This window comes from Salvelinus fontinalis, chromosome 27, assembly GCF_029448725.1.
Source record: "Salvelinus fontinalis isolate EN_2023a chromosome 27, ASM2944872v1, whole genome shotgun sequence".
NCBI classification, from domain to species: Eukaryota; Metazoa; Chordata; class Actinopteri; order Salmoniformes; family Salmonidae; genus Salvelinus; species Salvelinus fontinalis.
Genome location: NC_074691.1, coordinates 43,586,135 through 43,608,346, shown reverse-complemented (window position 1 = coordinate 43,608,346; position 22,212 = coordinate 43,586,135). Strand labels below are relative to the sequence as shown.

At 48.4% G+C, this 22,212-nt stretch overlaps 1 protein-coding gene across 2 annotated transcripts in view; it reads left to right on the top strand.

Annotated features, from left to right (window-relative positions):
* Positions 1-20,755, top strand: part of LOC129825600 (kinesin-like protein KIF3C) — a 57,698-nt gene extending 36,943 nt beyond the window's left edge. For both annotated transcript variants that reach the window (XM_055885809.1, XM_055885808.1), the window contains exons 6-8: positions 19,842-19,950; positions 20,116-20,261; positions 20,358-20,755. In XM_055885809.1, coding sequence (XP_055741784.1) covers positions 19,842-19,950; positions 20,116-20,261; positions 20,358-20,445 — 343 coding nt within the window. In that variant the 3' untranslated portion in view covers positions 20,446-20,755. The remainder of the gene's footprint in view (positions 1-19,841; positions 19,951-20,115; positions 20,262-20,357) is intronic.
* The last annotated feature ends 1,457 nt before the right edge of the window (positions 20,756-22,212 follow it).

Genomic DNA, 22,212 nt, shown 5'->3' with positions numbered 1-22,212 from the left:
TGTTTCAGCTGGTATGGTCAGTCTAGCTGTATGGAGGAGAAGGTACTGCTCTGTTTCAGCTGGTATGGTCAGTCTAGCTGTATGGAGGAGAAGGTACTGCTCTGTTTCAGCTGGTATGGTCAGTCTAGCTGTATGGAGAGAAGGTACTGCTCTGTTTCAGCTGGTATGGTCAGTCTAGCTGTATGGAGAGAAGGTACTGCTCTGTTTCAGCTGGTATGGTCAGTCTAGCTGTATGGAGGAGAAGGTACTGCTCTGTTTCAGCTGGTATGGTCAGTCTAGCTGTATGGAGGAGAAGGTACTGCTCTGTTTCAGCTGGTATGGTCAGTCTAGCTGTATGGAGGAGAAGGTACTGCTCTGTTTCAGCTGGTATGGTCAGTCTAGCTGTATGGAGGAGAAGGTACTGCTCTGTTTCAGCTGGTATGGTCAGTCTAGCTGTATGGAGGAGAAGGTACTGCTCTGTTTCAGCTGGTATGGTCAGTCTAGCTGTATGGAGGAGAAGGTACTGCTCTGTTTCAGCTGGTATGGTCAGTCTAGCTGTATGGAGGAGAAGGTACTGCTCTGTTTCAGCTGGTATGGTCAGTCTAGCTGTATGGAGGAGAAGGTACTGCTCTGTTTCAGCTGGTATGGTCAGTCTAGCTGTATGGAGGAGAAGGTACTGCTCTGTTTCAGCTGGTATGGTCAGTCTAGCTGTATGGAGGAGAAGGTACTGCTCTGTTTCAGCTGGTATGGTCAGTCTAGCTGTATGGAGGAGAAGGTACTGCTCTGTTTCAGCTGGTATGGTCAGTCTAGCTGTATGGAGGAGAAGGTACTGCTCTGTTTCAGCTGGTATGGTCAGTCTAGCTGTATGGAGGAGAAGGTACTGCTCTGTTTCAGCTGGTATGGTCAGTCTAGCTGTATGGAGGAGAAGGTACTGCTCTGTTTCAGCTGGTATGGTCAGTCTAGCTGTATGGAGGAGAAGGTACTGCTCTGTTTCAGCTGGTATGGTCAGTCTAGCTGTATGGAGGAGAAGGTACTGCTCTGTTTCAGCTGGTATGGTCAGTCTAGCTGTATGGAGGAGAAGGTACTGCTCTGTTTCAGCTGGTATGGTCAGTCTAGCTGTATGGAGGAGAAGGTACTGCTCTGTTTCAGCTGGTATGGTCAGTCTAGCTGTATGGAGGAGAAGGTACTGCTCTGTTTCAGCTGGTATGGTCAGTCTAGCTGTATGGAGGAGAAGGTACTGCTCTGTTTCAGCTGGTATGGTCAGTCTAGCTGTATGGAGGAGAAGGTACTGCTCTGTTTCAGCTGGTATGGTCAGTCTAGCTGTATGGAGGAGAAGGTACTGCTCTGTTTCAGCTGGTATGGTCAGTCTAGCTGTATGGAGGAGAAGGTACTGCTCTGTTTCAGCTGGTATGGTCAGTCTAGCTGTATGGAGGAGAAGGTACTGCTCTGTTTCAGCTGGTATGGTCAGTCTAGCTGTATGGAGGAGAAGGTACTGCTCTGTTTCAGCTGGTATGGTCAGTCTAGCTGTATGGAGGAGAAGGTACTGCTCTGTTTCAGCTGGTATGGTCAGTCTAGCTGTATGGAGGAGAAGGTACTGCTCTGTTTCAGCTGGTATGGTCAGTCTAGCTGTATGGAGGAGAAGGTACTGCTCTGTTTCAGCTGGTATGGTCAGTCTAGCTGTATGGAGGAGAAGGTACTGCTCTGTTTCAGCTGGTATGGTCAGTCTAGCTGTATGGAGGAGAAGGTACTGCTCTGTTTCAGCTGGTATGGTCAGTCTAGCTGTATGGAGGAGAAGGTACTGCTCTGTTTCAGCTGGTATGGTCAGTCTAGCTGTATGGAGGAGAAGGTACTGCTCTGTTTCAGCTGGTATGGTCAGTCTAGCTGTATGGAGGAGAAGGTACTGCTCTGTTTCAGCTGGTATGGTCAGTCTAGCTGTATGGAGGAGAAGGTACTGCTCTGTTTCAGCTGGTATGGTCAGTCTAGCTGTATGGAGGAGAAGGTACTGCTCTGTTTCAGCTGGTATGGTCAGTCTAGCTGTATGGAGGAGAAGGTACTGCTCTGTTTCAGCTGGTATGGTCAGTCTAGCTGTATGGAGGAGAAGGTACTGCTCTGTTTCAGCTGGTATGGTCAGTCTAGCTGTATGGAGGAGAAGGTACTGCTCTGTTTCAGCTGGTATGGTCAGTCTAGCTGTATGGAGGAGAAGGTACTGCTCTGTTTCAGCTGGTATGGTCAGTCTAGCTGTATGGAGGAGAAGGTACTGCTCTGTTTCAGCTGGTATGGTCAGTCTAGCTGTATGGAGGAGAAGGTACTGCTCTGTTTCAGCTGGTATGGTCAGTCTAGCTGTATGGAGGAGAAGGTACTGCTCTGTTTCAGCTGGTATGGTCAGTCTAGCTGTATGGAGGAGAAGGTACTGCTCTGTTTCAGCTGGTATGGTCAGTCTAGCTGTATGGAGGAGAAGGTACTGCTCTGTTTCAGCTGGTATGGTCAGTCTAGCTGTATGGAGGAGAAGGTACTGCTCTGTTTCAGCTGGTATGGTCAGTCTAGCTGTATGGAGGAGAAGGTACTGCTCTGTTTCAGCTGGTATGGTCAGTCTAGCTGTATGGAGGAGAAGGTACTGCTCTGTTTCAGCTGGTATGGTCAGTCTAGCTGTATGGAGGAGAAGGTACTGCTCTGTTTCAGCTGGTATGGTCAGTCTAGCTGTATGGAGGAGAAGGTACTGCTCTGTTTCAGCTGGTATGGTCAGTCTAGCTGTATGGAGGAGAAGGTACTGCTCTGTTTCAGCTGGTATGGTCAGTCTAGCTGTATGGAGGAGAAGGTACTGCTCTGTTTCAGCTGGTATGGTCAGTCTAGCTGTATGGAGGAGAAGGTACTGCTCTGTTTCAGCTGGTATGGTCAGTCTAGCTGTATGGAGGAGAAGGTACTGCTCTGTTTCAGCTGGTATGGTCAGTCTAGCTGTATGGAGAGAAGGTACTGCTCTGTTTCAGCTGGTATGGTCAGTCTAGCTGTATGGAGGAGAAGGTACTGCTCTGTTTCAGCTGGTATGGTCAGTCTAGCTGTATGGAGGAGAAGGTACTGCTCTGTTTCAGCTGGTATGGTCAGTCTAGCTGTATGGAGGAGAAGGTACTGCTCTGTTTCAGCTGGTATGGTCAGTCTAGCTGTATGGAGGAGAAGGTACTGCTCTGTTTCAGCTGGTATGGTCAGTCTAGCTGTATGGAGGAGAAGGTACTGCTCTGTTTCAGCTGGTATGGTCAGTCTAGCTGTATGGAGGAGAAGGTACTGCTCTGTTTCAGCTGGTATGGTCAGTCTAGCTGTATGGAGGAGAAGGTACTGCTCTGTTTCAGCTGGTATGGTCAGTCTAGCTGTATGGAGGAGAAGGTACTGCTCTGTTTCAGCTGGTATGGTCAGTCTAGCTGTATGGAGGAGAAGGTACTGCTCTGTTTCAGCTGGTATGGTCAGTCTAGCTGTATGGAGGAGAAGGTACTGCTCTGTTTCAGCTGGTATGGTCAGTCTAGCTGTATGGAGGAGAAGGTACTGCTCTGTTTCAGCTGGTATGGTCAGTCTAGCTGTATGGAGGAGAAGGTACTGCTCTGTTTCAGCTGGTATGGTCAGTCTAGCTGTATGGAGGAGAAGGTACTGCTCTGTTTCAGCTGGTATGGTCAGTCTAGCTGTATGGAGGAGAAGGTACTGCTCTGTTTCAGCTGGTATGGTCAGTCTAGCTGTATGGAGGAGAAGGTACTGCTCTGTTTCAGCTGGTATGGTCAGTCTAGCTGTATGGAGGAGAAGGTACTGCTCTGTTTCAGCTGGTATGGTCAGTCTAGCTGTATGGAGGAGAAGGTACTGCTCTGTTTCAGCTGGTATGGTCAGTCTAGCTGTATGGAGGAGAAGGTACTGCTCTGTTTCAGCTGGTATGGTCAGTCTAGCTGTATGGAGGAGAAGGTACTGCTCTGTTTCAGCTGGTATGGTCAGTCTAGCTGTATGGAGGAGAAGGTACTGCTCTGTTTCAGCTGGTATGGTCAGTCTAGCTGTATGGAGGAAGGTACTGCTCTGTTTCAGCTGGTATGGTCAGTCTAGCTGTATGGAGGAGAAGGTACTGCTCTGTTTCAGCTGGTATGGTCAGTCTAGCTGTATGGAGGAGAAGGTACTGCTCTGTTTCAGCTGGTATGGTCAGTCTAGCTGTATGGAGGAGAAGGTACTGCTCTGTTTCAGCTGGTATGGTCAGTCTAGCTGTATGGAGGAGAAGGTACTGCTCTGTTTCAGCTGGTATGGTCAGTCTAGCTGTATGGAGGAGAAGGTACTGCTCTGTTTCAGCTGGTATGGTCAGTCTAGCTGTATGGAGGAGAAGGTACTGCTCTGTTTCAGCTGGTATGGTCAGTCTAGCTGTATGGAGGAGAAGGTACTGCTCTGTTTCAGCTGGTATGGTCAGTCTAGCTGTATGGAGGAGAAGGTACTGCTCTGTTTCAGCTGGTATGGTCAGTCTAGCTGTATGGAGGAGAAGGTACTGCTCTGTTTCAGCTGGTATGGTCAGTCTAGCTGTATGGAGGAGAAGGTACTGCTCTGTTTCAGCTGGTATGGTCAGTCTAGCTGTATGGAGGAGAAGGTACTGCTCTGTTTCAGCTGGTATGGTCAGTCTAGCTGTATGGAGGAGAAGGTACTGCTCTGTTTCAGCTGGTATGGTCAGTCTAGCTGTATGGAGGAGAAGGTACTGCTCTGTTTCAGCTGGTATGGTCAGTCTAGCTGTATGGAGGAGAAGGTACTGCTCTGTTTCAGCTGGTATGGTCAGTCTAGCTGTATGGAGGAGAAGGTACTGCTCTGTTTCAGCTGGTATGGTCAGTCTAGCTGTATGGAGGAGAAGGTACTGCTCTGTTTCAGCTGGTATGGTCAGTCTAGCTGTATGGAGGAGAAGGTACTGCTCTGTTTCAGCTGGTATGGTCAGTCTAGCTGTATGGGAGAAGGTACTGCTCTGTTTCAGCTGGTATGGTCAGTCTAGCTGTATGGAGGAGAAGGTACTGCTCTGTTTCAGCTGGTATGGTCAGTCTAGCTGTATGGAGGAGAAGGTACTGCTCTGTTTCAGCTGGTATGGTCAGTCTAGCTGTATGGAGGAGAAGGTACTGCTCTGTTTCAGCTGGTATGGTCAGTCTAGCTGTATGGAGGAGAAGGTACTGCTCTGTTTCAGCTGGTATGGTCAGTCTAGCTGTATGGAGAGAGGTACTGCTCTGTTTCAGCTGGTATGGTCAGTCTAGCTGTATGGAGGAGAAGGTACTGCTCTGTTTCAGCTGGTATGGTCAGTCTAGCTGTATGGAGGAGAAGGTACTGCTCTGTTTCAGCTGGTATGGTCAGTCTAGCTGTATGGAGGAGAAGGTACTGCTCTGTTTCAGCTGGTATGGTCAGTCTAGCTGTATGGAGGAGAAGGTACTGCTCTGTTTCAGCTGGTATGGTCAGTCTAGCTGTATGGAGGAGAAGGTACTGCTCTGTTTCAGCTGGTATGGTCAGTCTAGCTGTATGGAGGAGAAGGTACTGCTCTGTTTCAGCTGGTATGGTCAGTCTAGCTGTATGGAGGAGAAGGTACTGCTCTGTTTCAGCTGGTATGGTCAGTCTAGCTGTATGGAGGAGAAGGTACTGCTCTGTTTCAGCTGGTATGGTCAGTCTAGCTGTATGGGAGAAGGTACTGCTCTGTTTCAGCTGGTATGGTCAGTCTAGCTGTATGGAGGAGAAGGTACTGCTCTGTTTCAGCTGGTATGGTCAGTCTAGCTGTATGGAGGAGAGGTACTGCTCTGTTTCAGCTGGTATGGTCAGTCTAGCTGTATGGAGGAGAAGGTACTGCTCTGTTTCAGCTGGTATGGTCAGTCTAGCTGTATGGAGGAGAAGGTACTGCTCTGTTTCAGCTGGTATGGTCAGTCTAGCTGTATGGAGGAGAAGGTACTGCTCTGTTTCAGCTGGTATGGTCAGTCTAGCTGTATGGAGGAGAAGGTACTGCTCTGTTTCAGCTGGTATGGTCAGTCTAGCTGTATGGAGAGAAGGTACTGCTCTGTTTCAGCTGGTATGGTCAGTCTAGCTGTATGGAGGAGAAGGTACTGCTCTGTTTCAGCTGGTATGGTCAGTCTAGCTGTATGGAGGAGAAGGTACTGCTCTGTTTCAGCTGGTATGGTCAGTCTAGCTGTATGGAGAAGGTACTGCTCTGTTTCAGCTGGTATGGTCAGTCTAGCTGTATGGAGGAGAAGGTACTGCTCTGTTTCAGCTGGTATGGTCAGTCTAGCTGTATGGAGGAGAAGGTACTGCTCTGTTTCAGCTGGTATGGTCAGTCTAGCTGTATGGAGGAGAAGGTACTGCTCTGTTTCAGCTGGTATGGTCAGTCTAGCTGTATGGAGGAGAAGGTACTGCTCTGTTTCAGCTGGTATGGTCAGTCTAGCTGTATGGAGAGAAGGTACTGCTCTGTTTCAGCTGGTATGGTCAGTCTAGCTGTATGGAGGAGAAGGTACTGCTCTGTTTCAGCTGGTATGGTCAGTCTAGCTGTATGGAGGAGAAGGTACTGCTCTGTTTCAGCTGGTATGGTCAGTCTAGCTGTATGGAGGAGAAGGTACTGCTCTGTTTCAGCTGGTATGGTCAGTCTAGCTGTATGGAGGAGAAGGTACTGCTCTGTTTCAGCTGGTATGGTCAGTCTAGCTGTATGGAGGAGAAGGTACTGCTCTGTTTCAGCTGGTATGGTCAGTCTAGCTGTATGGAGGAGAAGGTACTGCTCTGTTTCAGCTGGTATGGTCAGTCTAGCTGTATGGAGGAGAAGGTACTGCTCTGTTTCAGCTGGTATGGTCAGTCTAGCTGTATGGAGAAGGTACTGCTCTGTTTCAGCTGGTATGGTCAGTCTAGCTGTATGGAGGAGAAGGTACTGCTCTGTTTCAGCTGGTATGGTCAGTCTAGCTGTATGGAGGAGAAGGTACTGCTCTGTTTCAGCTGGTATGGTCAGTCTAGCTGTATGGAGGAGAAGGTACTGCTCTGTTTCAGCTGGTATGGTCAGTCTAGCTGTATGGAGGAGAAGGTACTGCTCTGTTTCAGCTGGTATGGTCAGTCTAGCTGTATGGAGGAGAAGGTACTGCTCTGTTTCAGCTGGTATGGTCAGTCTAGCTGTATGGAGGAGAAGGTACTGCTCTGTTTCAGCTGGTATGGTCAGTCTAGCTGTATGGAGGAGAAGGTACTGCTCTGTTTCAGCTGGTATGGTCAGTCTAGCTGTATGGAGGAGAAGGTACTGCTCTGTTTCAGCTGGTATGGTCAGTCTAGCTGTATGGAGGAGAAGGTACTGCTCTGTTTCAGCTGGTATGGTCAGTCTAGCTGTATGGAGGAGAAGGTACTGCTCTGTTTCAGCTGGTATGGTCAGTCTAGCTGTATGGAGAAGGTACTGCTCTGTTTCAGCTGGTATGGTCAGTCTAGCTGTATGGAGGAGAAGGTACTGCTCTGTTTCAGCTGGTATGGTCAGTCTAGCTGTATGGAGGAGAAGGTACTGCTCTGTTTCAGCTGGTATGGTCAGTCTAGCTGTATGGAGGAGAAGGTACTGCTCTGTTTCAGCTGGTATGGTCAGTCTAGCTGTATGGAGGAGAAGGTACTGCTCTGTTTCAGCTGGTATGGTCAGTCTAGCTGTATGGAGGAGAAGGTACTGCTCTGTTTCAGCTGGTATGGTCAGTCTAGCTGTATGGAGGAGAAGGTACTGCTCTGTTTCAGCTGGTATGGTCAGTCTAGCTGTATGGAGGAGAAGGTACTGCTCTGTTTCAGCTGGTATGGTCAGTCTAGCTGTATGGAGGAGAAGGTACTGCTCTGTTTCAGCTGGTATGGTCAGTCTAGCTGTATGGAGGAGAAGGTACTGCTCTGTTTCAGCTGGTATGGTCAGTCTAGCTGTATGGAGGAGAAGGTACTGCTCTGTTTCAGCTGGTATGGTCAGTCTAGCTGTATGGAGGAGAAGGTACTGCTCTGTTTCAGCTGGTATGGTCAGTCTAGCTGTATGGAGGAGAAGGTACTGCTCTGTTTCAGCTGGTATGGTCAGTCTAGCTGTATGGAGGAGAAGGTACTGCTCTGTTTCAGCTGGTATGGTCAGTCTAGCTGTATGGAGAAGGTACTGCTCTGTTTCAGCTGGTATGGTCAGTCTAGCTGTATGGAGAAGGTACTGCTCTGTTTCAGCTGGTATGGTCAGTCTAGCTGTATGGAGGAGAAGGTACTGCTCTGTTTCAGCTGGTATGGTCAGTCTAGCTGTATGGAGGAGAAGGTACTGCTCTGTTTCAGCTGGTATGGTCAGTCTAGCTGTATGGAGGAGAAGGTACTGCTCTGTTTCAGCTGGTATGGTCAGTCTAGCTGTATGGAGAGAGGTACTGCTCTGTTTCAGCTGGTATGGTCAGTCTAGCTGTATGGAGGAGAAGGTACTGCTCTGTTTCAGCTGGTATGGTCAGTCTAGCTGTATGGAGGAGAAGGTACTGCTCTGTTTCAGCTGGTATGGTCAGTCTAGCTGTATGGAGGAAGGTACTGCTCTGTTTCAGCTGGTATGGTCAGTCTAGCTGTATGGAGGAGAAGGTACTGCTCTGTTTCAGCTGGTATGGTCAGTCTAGCTGTATGGAGGAGAAGGTACTGCTCTGTTTCAGCTGGTATGGTCAGTCTAGCTGTATGGAGGAGAAGGTACTGCTCTGTTTCAGCTGGTATGGTCAGTCTAGCTGTATGGAGGAGAAGGTACTGCTCTGTTTCAGCTGGTATGGTCAGTCTAGCTGTATGGAGAAGGTACTGCTCTGTTTCAGCTGGTATGGTCAGTCTAGCTGTATGGAGGAAGGTACTGCTCTGTTTCAGCTGGTATGGTCAGTCTAGCTGTATGGGAGAAGGTACTGCTCTGTTTCAGCTGGTATGGTCAGTCTAGCTGTATGGAGGAGAAGGTACTGCTCTGTTTCAGCTGGTATGGTCAGTCTAGCTGTATGGAGGAAGGTACTGCTCTGTTTCAGCTGGTATGGTCAGTCTAGCTGTATGGAGAAGGTACTGCTCTGTTTCAGCTGGTATGGTCAGTCTAGCTGTATGGAGGAGAAGGTACTGCTCTGTTTCAGCTGGTATGGTCAGTCTAGCTGTATGGGAGAAGGTACTGCTCTGTTTCAGCTGGTATGGTCAGTCTAGCTGTATGGAGAAGGTACTGCTCTGTTTCAGCTGGTATGGTCAGTCTAGCTGTATGGAGGAGAAGGTACTGCTCTGTTTCAGCTGGTATGGTCAGTCTAGCTGTATGGAGGAGAAGGTACTGCTCTGTTTCAGCTGGTATGGTCAGTCTAGCTGTATGGAGGAGAAGGTACTGCTCTGTTTCAGCTGGTATGGTCAGTCTAGCTGTATGGAGGAGAAGGTACTGCTCTGTTTCAGCTGGTATGGTCAGTCTAGCTGTATGGAGGAGAAGGTACTGCTCTGTTTCAGCTGGTATGGTCAGTCTAGCTGTATGGAGGAGAAGGTACTGCTCTGTTTCAGCTGGTATGGTCAGTCTAGCTGTATGGAGGAGAAGGTACTGCTCTGTTTCAGCTGGTATGGTCAGTCTAGCTGTATGGAGGAGAAGGTACTGCTCTGTTTCAGCTGGTATGGTCAGTCTAGCTGTATGGAGGAGAAGGTACTGCTCTGTTTCAGCTGGTATGGTCAGTCTAGCTGTATGGAGGAGAAGGTACTGCTCTGTTTCAGCTGGTATGGTCAGTCTAGCTGTATGGAGGAGAAGGTACTGCTCTGTTTCAGCTGGTATGGTCAGTCTAGCTGTATGGAGGAGAAGGTACTGCTCTGTTTCAGCTGGTATGGTCAGTCTAGCTGTATGGAGAAGGTACTGCTCTGTTTCAGCTGGTATGGTCAGTCTAGCTGTATGGAGAAGGTACTGCTCTGTTTCAGCTGGTATGGTCAGTCTAGCTGTATGGAGGAGAAGGTACTGCTCTGTTTCAGCTGGTATGGTCAGTCTAGCTGTATGGAGGAGAAGGTACTGCTCTGTTTCAGCTGGTATGGTCAGTCTAGCTGTATGGAGGAGAAGGTACTGCTCTGTTTCAGCTGGTATGGTCAGTCTAGCTGTATGGAGAAGGTACTGCTCTGTTTCAGCTGGTATGGTCAGTCTAGCTGTATGGAGGAGAAGGTACTGCTCTGTTTCAGCTGGTATGGTCAGTCTAGCTGTATGGAGGAGAAGGTACTGCTCTGTTTCAGCTGGTATGGTCAGTCTAGCTGTATGGAGAGAGGTACTGCTCTGTTTCAGCTGGTATGGTCAGTCTAGCTGTATGGAGGAGAAGGTACTGCTCTGTTTCAGCTGGTATGGTCAGTCTAGCTGTATGGAGGAGAAGGTACTGCTCTGTTTCAGCTGGTATGGTCAGTCTAGCTGTATGGAGGAGAAGGTACTGCTCTGTTTCAGCTGGTATGGTCAGTCTAGCTGTATGGAGGAAGGTACTGCTCTGTTTCAGCTGGTATGGTCAGTCTAGCTGTATGGAGGAGAAGGTACTGCTCTGTTTCAGCTGGTATGGTCAGTCTAGCTGTATGGAGGAGAAGGTACTGCTCTGTTTCAGCTGGTATGGTCAGTCTAGCTGTATGGAGGAGAAGGTACTGCTCTGTTTCAGCTGGTATGGTCAGTCTAGCTGTATGGAGGAGAAGGTACTGCTCTGTTTCAGCTGGTATGGTCAGTCTAGCTGTATGGAGGAGAAGGTACTGCTCTGTTTCAGCTGGTATGGTCAGTCTAGCTGTATGGAGGAGAAGGTACTGCTCTGTTTCAGCTGGTATGGTCAGTCTAGCTGTATGGAGAAGGTACTGCTCTGTTTCAGCTGGTATGGTCAGTCTAGCTGTATGGAGGAGAAGGTACTGCTCTGTTTCAGCTGGTATGGTCAGTCTAGCTGTATGGAGAAGGTACTGCTCTGTTTCAGCTGGTATGGTCAGTCTAGCTGTATGGAGGAGAAGGTACTGCTCTGTTTCAGCTGGTATGGTCAGTCTAGCTGTATGGAGGAGAAGGTACTGCTCTGTTTCAGCTGGTATGGTCAGTCTAGCTGTATGGAGGAGAAGGTACTGCTCTGTTTCAGCTGGTATGGTCAGTCTAGCTGTATGGAGGAGAAGGTACTGCTCTGTTTCAGCTGGTATGGTCAGTCTAGCTGTATGGAGGAGAAGGTACTGCTCTGTTTCAGCTGGTATGGTCAGTCTAGCTGTATGGAGGAGAAGGTACTGCTCTGTTTCAGCTGGTATGGTCAGTCTAGCTGTATGGAGGAGAAGGTACTGCTCTGTTTCAGCTGGTATGGTCAGTCTAGCTGTATGGAGGAGAAGGTACTGCTCTGTTTCAGCTGGTATGGTCAGTCTAGCTGTATGGAGGAGAAGGTACTGCTCTGTTTCAGCTGGTATGGTCAGTCTAGCTGTATGGAGAAGGTACTGCTCTGTTTCAGCTGGTATGGTCAGTCTAGCTGTATGGAGAAGGTACTGCTCTGTTTCAGCTGGTATGGTCAGTCTAGCTGTATGGAGGAGAAGGTACTGCTCTGTTTCAGCTGGTATGGTCAGTCTAGCTGTATGGAGGAGGTACTGCTCTGTTTCAGCTGGTATGGTCAGTCTAGCTGTATGGAGGAGAAGGTACTGCTCTGTTTCAGCTGGTATGGTCAGTCTAGCTGTATGGAGGAGAAGGTACTGCTCTGTTTCAGCTGGTATGGTCAGTCTAGCTGTATGGAGGAGAAGGTACTGCTCTGTTTCAGCTGGTATGGTCAGTCTAGCTGTATGGAGGAGAAGGTACTGCTCTGTTTCAGCTGGTATGGTCAGTCTAGCTGTATGGAGGAGAAGGTACTGCTCTGTTTCAGCTGGTATGGTCAGTCTAGCTGTATGGAGAGAAGGTACTGCTCTGTTTCAGCTGGTATGGTCAGTCTAGCTGTATGGAGGAGAAGGTACTGCTCTGTTTCAGCTGGTATGGTCAGTCTAGCTGTATGGAGGAGAAGGTACTGCTCTGTTTCAGCTGGTATGGTCAGTCTAGCTGTATGGAGGAGAAGGTACTGCTCTGTTTCAGCTGGTATGGTCAGTCTAGCTGTATGGAGAGAGGTACTGCTCTGTTTCAGCTGGTATGGTCAGTCTAGCTGTATGGAGAAGGTACTGCTCTGTTTCAGCTGGTATGGTCAGTCTAGCTGTATGGAGGAGAAGGTACTGCTCTGTTTCAGCTGGTATGGTCAGTCTAGCTGTATGGAGGAGAAGGTACTGCTCTGTTTCAGCTGGTATGGTCAGTCTAGCTGTATGGAGGAGAAGGTACTGCTCTGTTTCAGCTGGTATGGTCAGTCTAGCTGTATGGAGGAGAAGGTACTGCTCTGTTTCAGCTGGTATGGTCAGTCTAGCTGTATGGAGGAGAAGGTACTGCTCTGTTTCAGCTGGTATGGTCAGTCTAGCTGTATGGAGGAGAAGGTACTGCTCTGTTTCAGCTGGTATGGTCAGTCTAGCTGTATGGAGGAAGGTACTGCTCTGTTTCAGCTGGTATGGTCAGTCTAGCTGTATGGAGAAGGTACTGCTCTGTTTCAGCTGGTATGGTCAGTCTAGCTGTATGGAGGAGAAGGTACTGCTCTGTTTCAGCTGGTATGGTCAGTCTAGCTGTATGGAGGAGAAGGTACTGCTCTGTTTCAGCTGGTATGGTCAGTCTAGCTGTATGGAGAAGGTACTGCTCTGTTTCAGCTGGTATGGTCAGTCTAGCTGTATGGAGGAGAAGGTACTGCTCTGTTTCAGCTGGTATGGTCAGTCTAGCTGTATGGAGGAGAAGGTACTGCTCTGTTTCAGCTGGTATGGTCAGTCTAGCTGTATGGAGGAGAAGGTACTGCTCTGTTTCAGCTGGTATGGTCAGTCTAGCTGTATGGAGGAGAAGGTACTGCTCTGTTTCAGCTGGTATGGTCAGTCTAGCTGTATGGAGGAGAAGGTACTGCTCTGTTTCAGCTGGTATGGTCAGTCTAGCTGTATGGAGGAGAAGGTACTGCTCTGTTTCAGCTGGTATGGTCAGTCTAGCTGTATGGAGAAGGTACTGCTCTGTTTCAGCTGGTATGGTCAGTCTAGCTGTATGGAGGAGACGGTACTGCTCTGTTTCAGCTGGTATGGTCAGTCTAGCTGTATGGAGGAGAAGGTACTGCTCTGTTTCAGCTGGTATGGTCAGTCTAGCTGTATGGAGAAGGTACTGCTCTGTTTCAGCTGGTATGGTCAGTCTAGCTGTATGGAGGAGAAGGTACTGCTCTGTTTCAGCTGGTATGGTCAGTCTAGCTGTATGGAGGAGAAGGTACTGCTCTGTTTCAGCTGGTATGGTCAGTCTAGCTGTATGGAGGAGAAGGTACTGCTCTGTTTCAGCTGGTATGGTCAGTCTAGCTGTATGGAGGAGAAGGTACTGCTCTGTTTCAGCTGGTATGGTCAGTCTAGCTGTATGGAGGAGAAGGTACTGCTCTGTTTCAGCTGGTATGGTCAGTCTAGCTGTATGGAGGAGAAGGTACTGCTCTGTTTCAGCTGGTATGGTCAGTCTAGCTGTATGGAGGAGAAGGTACTGCTCTGTTTCAGCTGGTATGGTCAGTCTAGCTGTATGGAGGAGAAGGTACTGCTCTGTTTCAGCTGGTATGGTCAGTCTAGCTGTATGGAGGAGAAGGTACTGCTCTGTTTCAGCTGGTATGGTCAGTCTAGCTGTATGGAGGAGAAGGTACTGCTCTGTTTCAGCTGGTATGGTCAGTCTAGCTGTATGGAGAAGGTACTGCTCTGTTTCAGCTGGTATGGTCAGTCTAGCTGTATGGAGAAGGTACTGCTCTGTTTCAGCTGGTATGGTCAGTCTAGCTGTATGGAGGAGAAGGTACTGCTCTGTTTCAGCTGGTATGGTCAGTCTAGCTGTATGGAGGAGAAGGTACTGCTCTGTTTCAGCTGGTATGGTCAGTCTAGCTGTATGGAGGAGAAGGTACTGCTCTGTTTCAGCTGGTATGGTCAGTCTAGCTGTATGGAGGAGAAGGTACTGCTCTGTTTCAGCTGGTATGGTCAGTCTAGCTGTATGGAGGAGAAGGTACTGCTCTGTTTCAGCTGGTATGGTCAGTCTAGCTGTATGGAGAAGGTACTGCTCTGTTTCAGCTGGTATGGTCAGTCTAGCTGTATGGAGGAGAAGGTACTGCTCTGTTTCAGCTGGTATGGTCAGTCTAGCTGTATGGAGGAGAAGGTACTGCTCTGTTTCAGCTGGTATGGTCAGTCTAGCTGTATGGAGGAGAAGGTACTGCTCTGTTTCAGCTGGTATGGTCAGTCTAGCTGTATGGAGGAGAAGGTACTGCTCTGTTTCAGCTGGTATGGTCAGTCTAGCTGTATGGAGGAGAAGGTACTGCTCTGTTTCAGCTGGTATGGTCAGTCTAGCTGTATGGAGGAGAAGGTACTGCTCTGTTTCAGCTGGTATGGTCAGTCTAGCTGTATGGAGGAGAAGGTACTGCTCTGTTTCAGCTGGTATGGTCAGTCTAGCTGTATGGAGGAGAAGGTACTGCTCTGTTTCAGCTGGTATGGTCAGTCTAGCTGTATGGAGGAGAAGGTACTGCTCTGTTTCAGCTGGTATGGTCAGTCTAGCTGTATGGAGAAGGTACTGCTCTGTTTCAGCTGGTATGGTCAGTCTAGCTGTATGGAGGAGAAGGTACTGCTCTGTTTCAGCTGGTATGGTCAGTCTAGCTGTATGGAGGAGAAGGTACTGCTCTGTTTCAGCTGGTATGGTCAGTCTAGCTGTATGGAGGAGAAGGTACTGCTCTGTTTCAGCTGGTATGGTCAGTCTAGCTGTATGGAGGAGAAGGTACTGCTCTGTTTCAGCTGGTATGGTCAGTCTAGCTGTATGGAGGAGAAGGTACTGCTCTGTTTCAGCTGGTATGGTCAGTCTAGCTGTATGGAGAAGGTACTGCTCTGTTTCAGCTGGTATGGTCAGTCTAGCTGTATGGAGGAGAAGGTACTGCTCTGTTTCAGCTGGTATGGTCAGTCTAGCTGTATGGAGAAGGTACTGCTCTGTTTCAGCTGGTATGGTCAGTCTAGCTGTATGGAGGAGAAGGTACTGCTCTGTTTCAGCTGGTATGGTCAGTCTAGCTGTATGGAGGAGAAGGTACTGCTCTGTTTCAGCTGGTATGGTCAGTCTAGCTGTATGGAGGAGAAGGTACTGCTCTGTTTCAGCTGGTATGGTCAGTCTAGCTGTATGGAGGAGAAGGTACTGCTCTGTTTCAGCTGGTATGGTCAGTCTAGCTGTATGGAGGAGAAGGTACTGCTCTGTTTCAGCTGGTATGGTCAGTCTAGCTGTATGGAGGAGAAGGTACTGCTCTGTTTCAGCTGGTATGGTCAGTCTAGCTGTATGGAGGAGAAGGTACTGCTCTGTTTCAGCTGGTATGGTCAGTCTAGCTGTATGGAGGAGAAGGTACTGCTCTGTTTCAGCTGGTATGGTCAGTCTAGCTGTATGGAGGAAGGTACTGCTCTGTTTCAGCTGGTATGGTCAGTCTAGCTGTATGGAGGAGAAGGTACTGCTCTGTTTCAGCTGGTATGGTCAGTCTAGCTGTATGGAGAAGGTACTGCTCTGTTTCAGCTGGTATGGTCAGTCTAGCTGTATGGAGAAGGTACTGCTCTGTTTCAGCTGGTATGGTCAGTCTAGCTGTATGGAGGAGGAGGTACTGCTCTGTTTCAGCTGGTATGGTCAGTCTAGCTGTATGGAGGAGACGGTACTGCTCTGTTTCAGCTGGTATGGTCAGTCTAGCTGTATGGAGGAGAAGGTACTGCTCTGTTTCAGCTGGTATGGTCAGTCTAGCTGTATGGAGAAGGTACTGCTCTGTTTCAGCTGGTATGGTCAGTCTAGCTGTATGGAGGAGAAGGTACTGCTCTGTTTCAGCTGGTATGGTCAGTCTAGCTGTATGGAGGAGAAGGTACTGCTCTGTTTCAGCTGGTATGGTCAGTCTAGCTGTATGGAGAAGGTACTGCTCTGTTTCAGCTGGTATGGTCAGTCTAGCTGTATGGAGGAGAAGGTACTGCTCTGTTTCAGCTGGTATGGTCAGTCTAGCTGTATGGAGGAGAAGGTACTGCTCTGTTTCAGCTGGTATGGTCAGTCTAGCTGTATGGAGGAGAAGGTACTGCTCTGTTTCAGCTGGTATGGTCAGTCTAGCTGTATGGAGGAGAAGGTACTGCTCTGTTTCAGCTGGTATGGTCAGTCTAGCTGTATGGAGAAGGTACTGCTCTGTTTCAGCTGGTATGGTCAGTCTAGCTGTATGGAGGAGAAGGTACTGCTCTGTTTCAGCTGGTATGGTCAGTCTAGCTGTATGGAGGAGAAGGTACTGCTCTGTTTCAGCTGGTATGGTCAGTCTAGCTGTATGGAGGAGAAGGTACTGCTCTGTTTCAGCTGGTATGGTCAGTCTAGCTGTATGGAGGAGAAGGTACTGCTCTGTTTCAGCTGGTATGGTCAGTCTAGCTGTATGGAGGAGAAGGTACTGCTCTGTTTCAGCTGGTATGGTCAGTCTAGCTGTATGGAGGAGAAGGTACTGCTCTGTTTCAGCTGGTATGGTCAGTCTAGCTGTATGGAGGAGAAGGTACTGCTCTGTTTCAGCTGGTATGGTCAGTCTAGCTGTATGGAGAAGGTACTGCTCTGTTTCAGCTGGTATGGTCAGTCTAGCTGTATGGAGGAGAAGGTACTGCTCTGTTTCAGCTGGTATGGTCAGTCTAGCTGTATGGAGGAGAAGGTACTGCTCTGTTTCAGCTGGTATGGTCAGTCTAGCTGTATGGAGGAGAAGGTACTGCTCTGTTTCAGCTGGTATGGTCAGTCTAGCTGTATGGAGGAGAAGGTACTGCTCTGTTTCAGCTGGTATGGTCAGTCTAGCTGTATGGAGGAGAAGGTACTGCTCTGTTTCAGCTGGTATGGTCAGTCTAGCTGTATGGAGGAGAAGGTACTGCTCTGTTTCAGCTGGTATGGTCAGTCTAGCTGTATGGAGGAGAAGGTACTGCTCTGTTTCAGCTGGTATGGTCAGTCTAGCTGTATGGAGGAGAAGGTACTGCTCTGTTTCAGCTGGTATGGTCAGTCTAGCTGTATGGAGGAGAAGGTACTGCTCTGTTTCAGCTGGTATGGTCAGTCTAGCTGTATGGAGGAGAAGGTACTGCTCTGTTTCAGCTGGTATGGTCAGTCTAGCTGTATGGAGGAGAAGGTACTGCTCTGTTTCAGCTGGTATGGTCAGTCTAGCTGTATGGAGGAGAAGGTACTGCTCTGTTTCAGCTGGTATGGTCAGTCTAGCTGTATGGAGAAGGTACTGCTCTGTTTCAGCTGGTATGGTCAGTCTAGCTGTATGGAGGAGAAGGTACTGCTCTGTTTCAGCTGGTATGGTCAGTCTAGCTGTATGGAGGAGAAGGTACTGCTCTGTTTCAGCTGGTATGGTCAGTCTAGCTGTATGGAGGAGAAGGTACTGCTCTGTTTCAGCTGGTATGGTCAGTCTAGCTGTATGGAGAAGGTACTGCTCTGTTTCAGCTGGTATGGTCAGTCTAGCTGTATGGAGGAGAAGGTACTGCTCTGTTTCAGCTGGTATGGTCAGTCTAGCTGTATGGAGGAGAAGGTACTGCTCTGTTTCAGCTGGTATGGTCAGTCTAGCTGTATGGAGGAGAAGGTACTGCTCTGTTTCAGCTGGTATGGTCAGTCTAGCTGTATGGAGGAGAAGGTACTGCTCTGTTTCAGCTGGTATGGTCAGTCTAGCTGTATGGAGGAGAAGGTACTGCTCTGTTTCAGCTGGTATGGTCAGTCTAGCTGTATGGAGGAGAAGGTACTGCTCTGTTTCAGCTGGTATGGTCAGTCTAGCTGTATGGAGGAGGTACTGCTCTGTTTCAGCTGGTATGGTCAGTCTAGCTGTATGGAGGAGGAGGTACTGCTCTGTTTCAGCTGGTATGGTCAGTCTAGCTGTATGGAGGAGAAGGTACTGCTCTGTTTCAGCTGGTATGGTCAGTCTAGCTGTATGGAGGAGAAGGTACTGCTCTGTTTCAGCTGGTATGGTCAGTCTAGCTGTATGGAGGAGAAGGTACTGCTCTGTTTCAGCTGGTATGGTCAGTCTAGCTGTATGGAGAAGGTACTGCTCTGTTTCAGCTGGTATGGTCAGTCTAGCTGTATGGAGAAGGTACTGCTCTGTTTCAGCTGGTATGGTCAGTCTAGCTGTATGGAGAAGAAGGTACTGCTCTGTTTCAGCTGGTATGGTCAGTCTAGCTGTATGGAGGAGAAGGTCCTGCTCTGTTTCAGCTGGTATGGTCAGTCTAGCTGTATGGAGGAGAAGGTACTGCTCTGTTTCAGCTGGTATGGTCAGTCTAGCTGTATGGAGGAGAAGGTACTGCTCTGTTTCAGCTGGTATGGTCAGTCTAGCTGTATGGAGGAGAAGGTACTGCTCTGTTTCAGCTGGTATGGTCAGTCTAGCTGTATGGAGGAGAAGGTACTGCTCTGTTTCAGCTGGTATGGTCAGTCTAGCTGTATGGAGGAGAAGGTACTGCTCTGTTTCAGCTGGTATGGTCAGTCTAGCTGTATGGAGAAGAAGGTACTGCTCTGTTTCAGCTGGTATGGTCAGTCTAGCTGTATGGAGGAGAAGGTACTGCTCTGTTTCAGCTGGTATGGTCAGTCTAGCTGTATGGAGAAGGTACTGCTCTGTTTCAGCTGGTATGGTCAGTCTAGCTGTATGGAGGAGAAGGTTCTGCTCTGTTTCAGCTGGTATGGTCAGTCTAGCTGTATGGAGGAGAAGGTACTGCTCTGTTTCAGCTGGTATGGTCTGTCTAGCTGTATGGAGGAGAAGGTACTGCTCTGTTTCAGCTGGTATGGTCAGTCTAGCTGTATGGAGAAGAAGGTACTGCTCTGTTTCAGCTGGTATGGTCAGTCTAGCTGTATGGAGGAGAAGGTACTGCTCTGTTTCAGCTGGTATGGTCAGTCTAGCTGTATGGAGGAGAAGGTACTGCTCTGTTTCAGCTGGTATGGTCAGTCTAGCTGTATGGAGAAGGTACTGCTCTGTTTCAGCTGGTATGGTCAGTCTAGCTGTATGGAGAAGGTACTGCTCTGTTTCAGCTGGTATGGTCAGTCTAGCTGTATGGAGGAGAAGGTACTGCTCTGTTTCAGCTGGTATGGTCAGTCTAGCTGTATGGAGGAGAAGGTACTGCTCTGTTTCAGCTGGTATGGTCAGTCTAGCTGTATGGAGAAGGTACTGCTCTGTTTCAGCTGGTATGGTCAGTCTAGCTGTATGGAGGAGAAGGTACTGCTCTGTTTCAGCTGGTATGGTCAGTCTAGCTGTATGGAGGAGAAGGTACTGCTCTGTTTCAGCTGGTATGGTCAGTCTAGCTGTATGGAGGAGAAGGTACTGCTCTGTTTCAGCTGGTATGGTCAGTCTAGCTGTATGGAGGAGAAGGTACTGCTCTGTTTCAGCTGGTATGGTCAGTCTAGCTGTATGGAGGAGAAGGTACTGCTCTGTTTCAGCTGGTATGGTCAGTCTAGCTGTATGGAGGAGAAGGTACTGCCCTGTTTCAGCTGGTATGGTCAATCTAGCTGTATGGAGGAGAAGGTACTGCTCTGTTTCAGCTGGTATGGTCGGTCTAGCTGTATGGAGGAGAAGGTACTGCTCTGTTTCAGCTGGTATGGTCAGTCTAGCTGTATGGAGAAGGTACTGCTCTGTTTCAGCTGGTATGGTCAGTCTAGCTGTATGGAGAAGGTACTGCTCTGTTTCAGCTGGTATGGTCAGTCTAGCTGTATGGAGAAGGTACTGCTCTGTTTCAGCTGGTATGGTCAGTCTAGCTGTATGGAGGAGAAGGTGCTTTCTCTATCTGTGTCCTTGTATTTGTGACCTCTGAAATGTTTGACTCTTTCTTGACTTTAATGTGATATGTGGATTTAAATAAAGTATTTCAAATTATTTTCTCTCCCGTCGCTCTGTCTCTCTCAGTCGGTTCAGCCAGATGAAGAAGAGGCCGGCTTCTGCAGTCGGATACAAACGACCAATCAGCCAGTACGCACGGGTCTCCTTAGCGATGGGAGCCCACTCCAGATACCGGGTAAGTGTGTGTGAGATAAGGAGAGTGAAAATGCTCTGTAGTTATGTAACCCAATTCTTAAAAAAAAAGCTTTGTTTCCTCCTCTGTGTGTGTGTGTGTGTGTGTGTGTGTGTGTGTGTGTGTGTGTGTGTGTGTGTGTGTGTGTGTGTGTGTGTGTGTGTGTAGGCCGAGAACATCATGTTCCTGGAGCTGGACATGACTCATCCCACCACTGTCTCTTTGGACCACCGGCCATCGGAGGTGGGGCCTAATTATAGCCCCTACCCGACAGACAAGGAGCGAGCTACACGTGTCCGCATGTCACGATCCTGGTGAGACATCTCCTCCAGATCACGTGTCTCTTAACCTGTCCTTGTGTGATGTCATATCCTGTCCCTGTGTGATGTCATATCTTCTTCCTGTTCCAGGTGTCAGACTCCGCGAGCCATCACTTCCTCCACCTCCACCGCTTCCCTGGCAACCCATTCTACAGCCACGCCCACTGCCACCCAGTGAAGAGCAGCCTACCTCACTACCTATCCCTCTTTCCCTCTCCCTTCCATATCTCTCCCTTCCATATCTCTCCCTTCCATATCTCTCCCTTCCATATCTCTACCTTCCATATCTCTCCCTTCCATATCTCTCCCTTCCATATCTCTCCCTTCCATATCTCTCTCTACCTTCCATATCTCTCTCTCCCTTCCATATCTCTCTCTACCTTCCATATCTCTCTCTACCTTCCATATCTCTCTCTACCTTCCATATCTCTCTCTACCTTCCATATCTCTCTCTACCTTCCATATCTCTCTCTACCTTCCATATCTCTCTCTCCTTCATATCTCTCTCTCATCTCTCTCTCATATCTCTCTCTCCCTTCATATCTCTCTCTCTTCCATATCTCTCCCTCCATATCTCTCTTCATATCTCTCCTTCCATATCTCTCCTTCATATCTCTCCCTCATATCTCTCTCTCTTCCATATCTCTCTCTACTCTTCTCATATCTCTCTCTACCTTCCATATCTCTCTCTCCTCATATCTCTCTCTACCTCCATATCTCTCTCTCCTTCCATATCTCTCTCTACCTTCCATATCTCTCTCTACCTTCCATATCTCTCTCTACCTTCATATCTCTCTCATACCTCTCTCATATCTCTCTCTCCTTCATATCTCTCTTCCATATCTCTCTCTACCTTCCATATCTCTCTCTACCTTCCATATCTCTCTCTACTTCCATATCTCTCTTCATATCTCTCCTTCCATATCTCTCTCTTCATATCTCTCCCTTCCATATCTCTCTCTTCCATATCTCTCCTTCATATCTCTCCCTTCATATCTCTCCCTTCCATATCTCTCTCTCCTTCTCCATATCTCTCTCTCCTTCTCCATATCTCTCTCTCCCTTCCATATCTCTACCTTCCATATCTCTCTCTCCCTTCCATATCTCTACCTTCCATATCTCTCTCTCCCTTCCATATCTCTCCCTTCCATATCTCTCCCTCATATCTCTCCCTTCCATATCTCTCCCTTCCATATCTCTCCCTTCCATATCTCTCTCTCTTCCATATCTCTCTCTACCTTCATATCTCTCTCTTCATATCTCTCTCTCTTCCATATCTCTCCTCATATCTCTCTTCCATATCTCTCTCTCTTCCATATCTCTCTCTCCCTTCCATATCTCTCTCTCCTTCCATATCTCTCTCTCCTTCCATATCTCTCTCTCCCTTCCATATCTCTCTCTCCCTTCCATATCTCTCTCTCCCTTCCATATCTCTCTCTACCTTCCATATCTCTCTCTACCTTCCATATCTCTCTCTCCCTTCCATATCTCTCTCTACTCTCTCTCATATCTCTCTTCATATCTCTCTTCCATATCTCTCCTTCCATATCTCTCTCTTCATATCTCTCTCTACTCTCTCTCATATCTCTCTCTCTTCCATATCTCTCTCTCCCTTCCATATCTCTCTCTCCCTTCCATATCTCTCTCTCTCCTCTCTCATATCTCTCTCTTCATATCTCTCTCTTCCATATCTCTCTCATACTCTTCTCATATCTCTCTTCATATCTCTCTCTTCATATCTCTCTTCATATCTCTCTCTCCTTCCATATCTCTCTCTACTCTTCCATATCTCTCTCTACTCTTCTCATATCTCTCTCTACTCTTCCATATCTCTCTCTACCTCTCCATATCTCTCTCTACCTTCATATCTCTCTCATATCTATCTCTCTCTTCTCTCATATCTCTCTCTCTCTTCCATATCTCTACTCATATCTCTCTCTCTCTC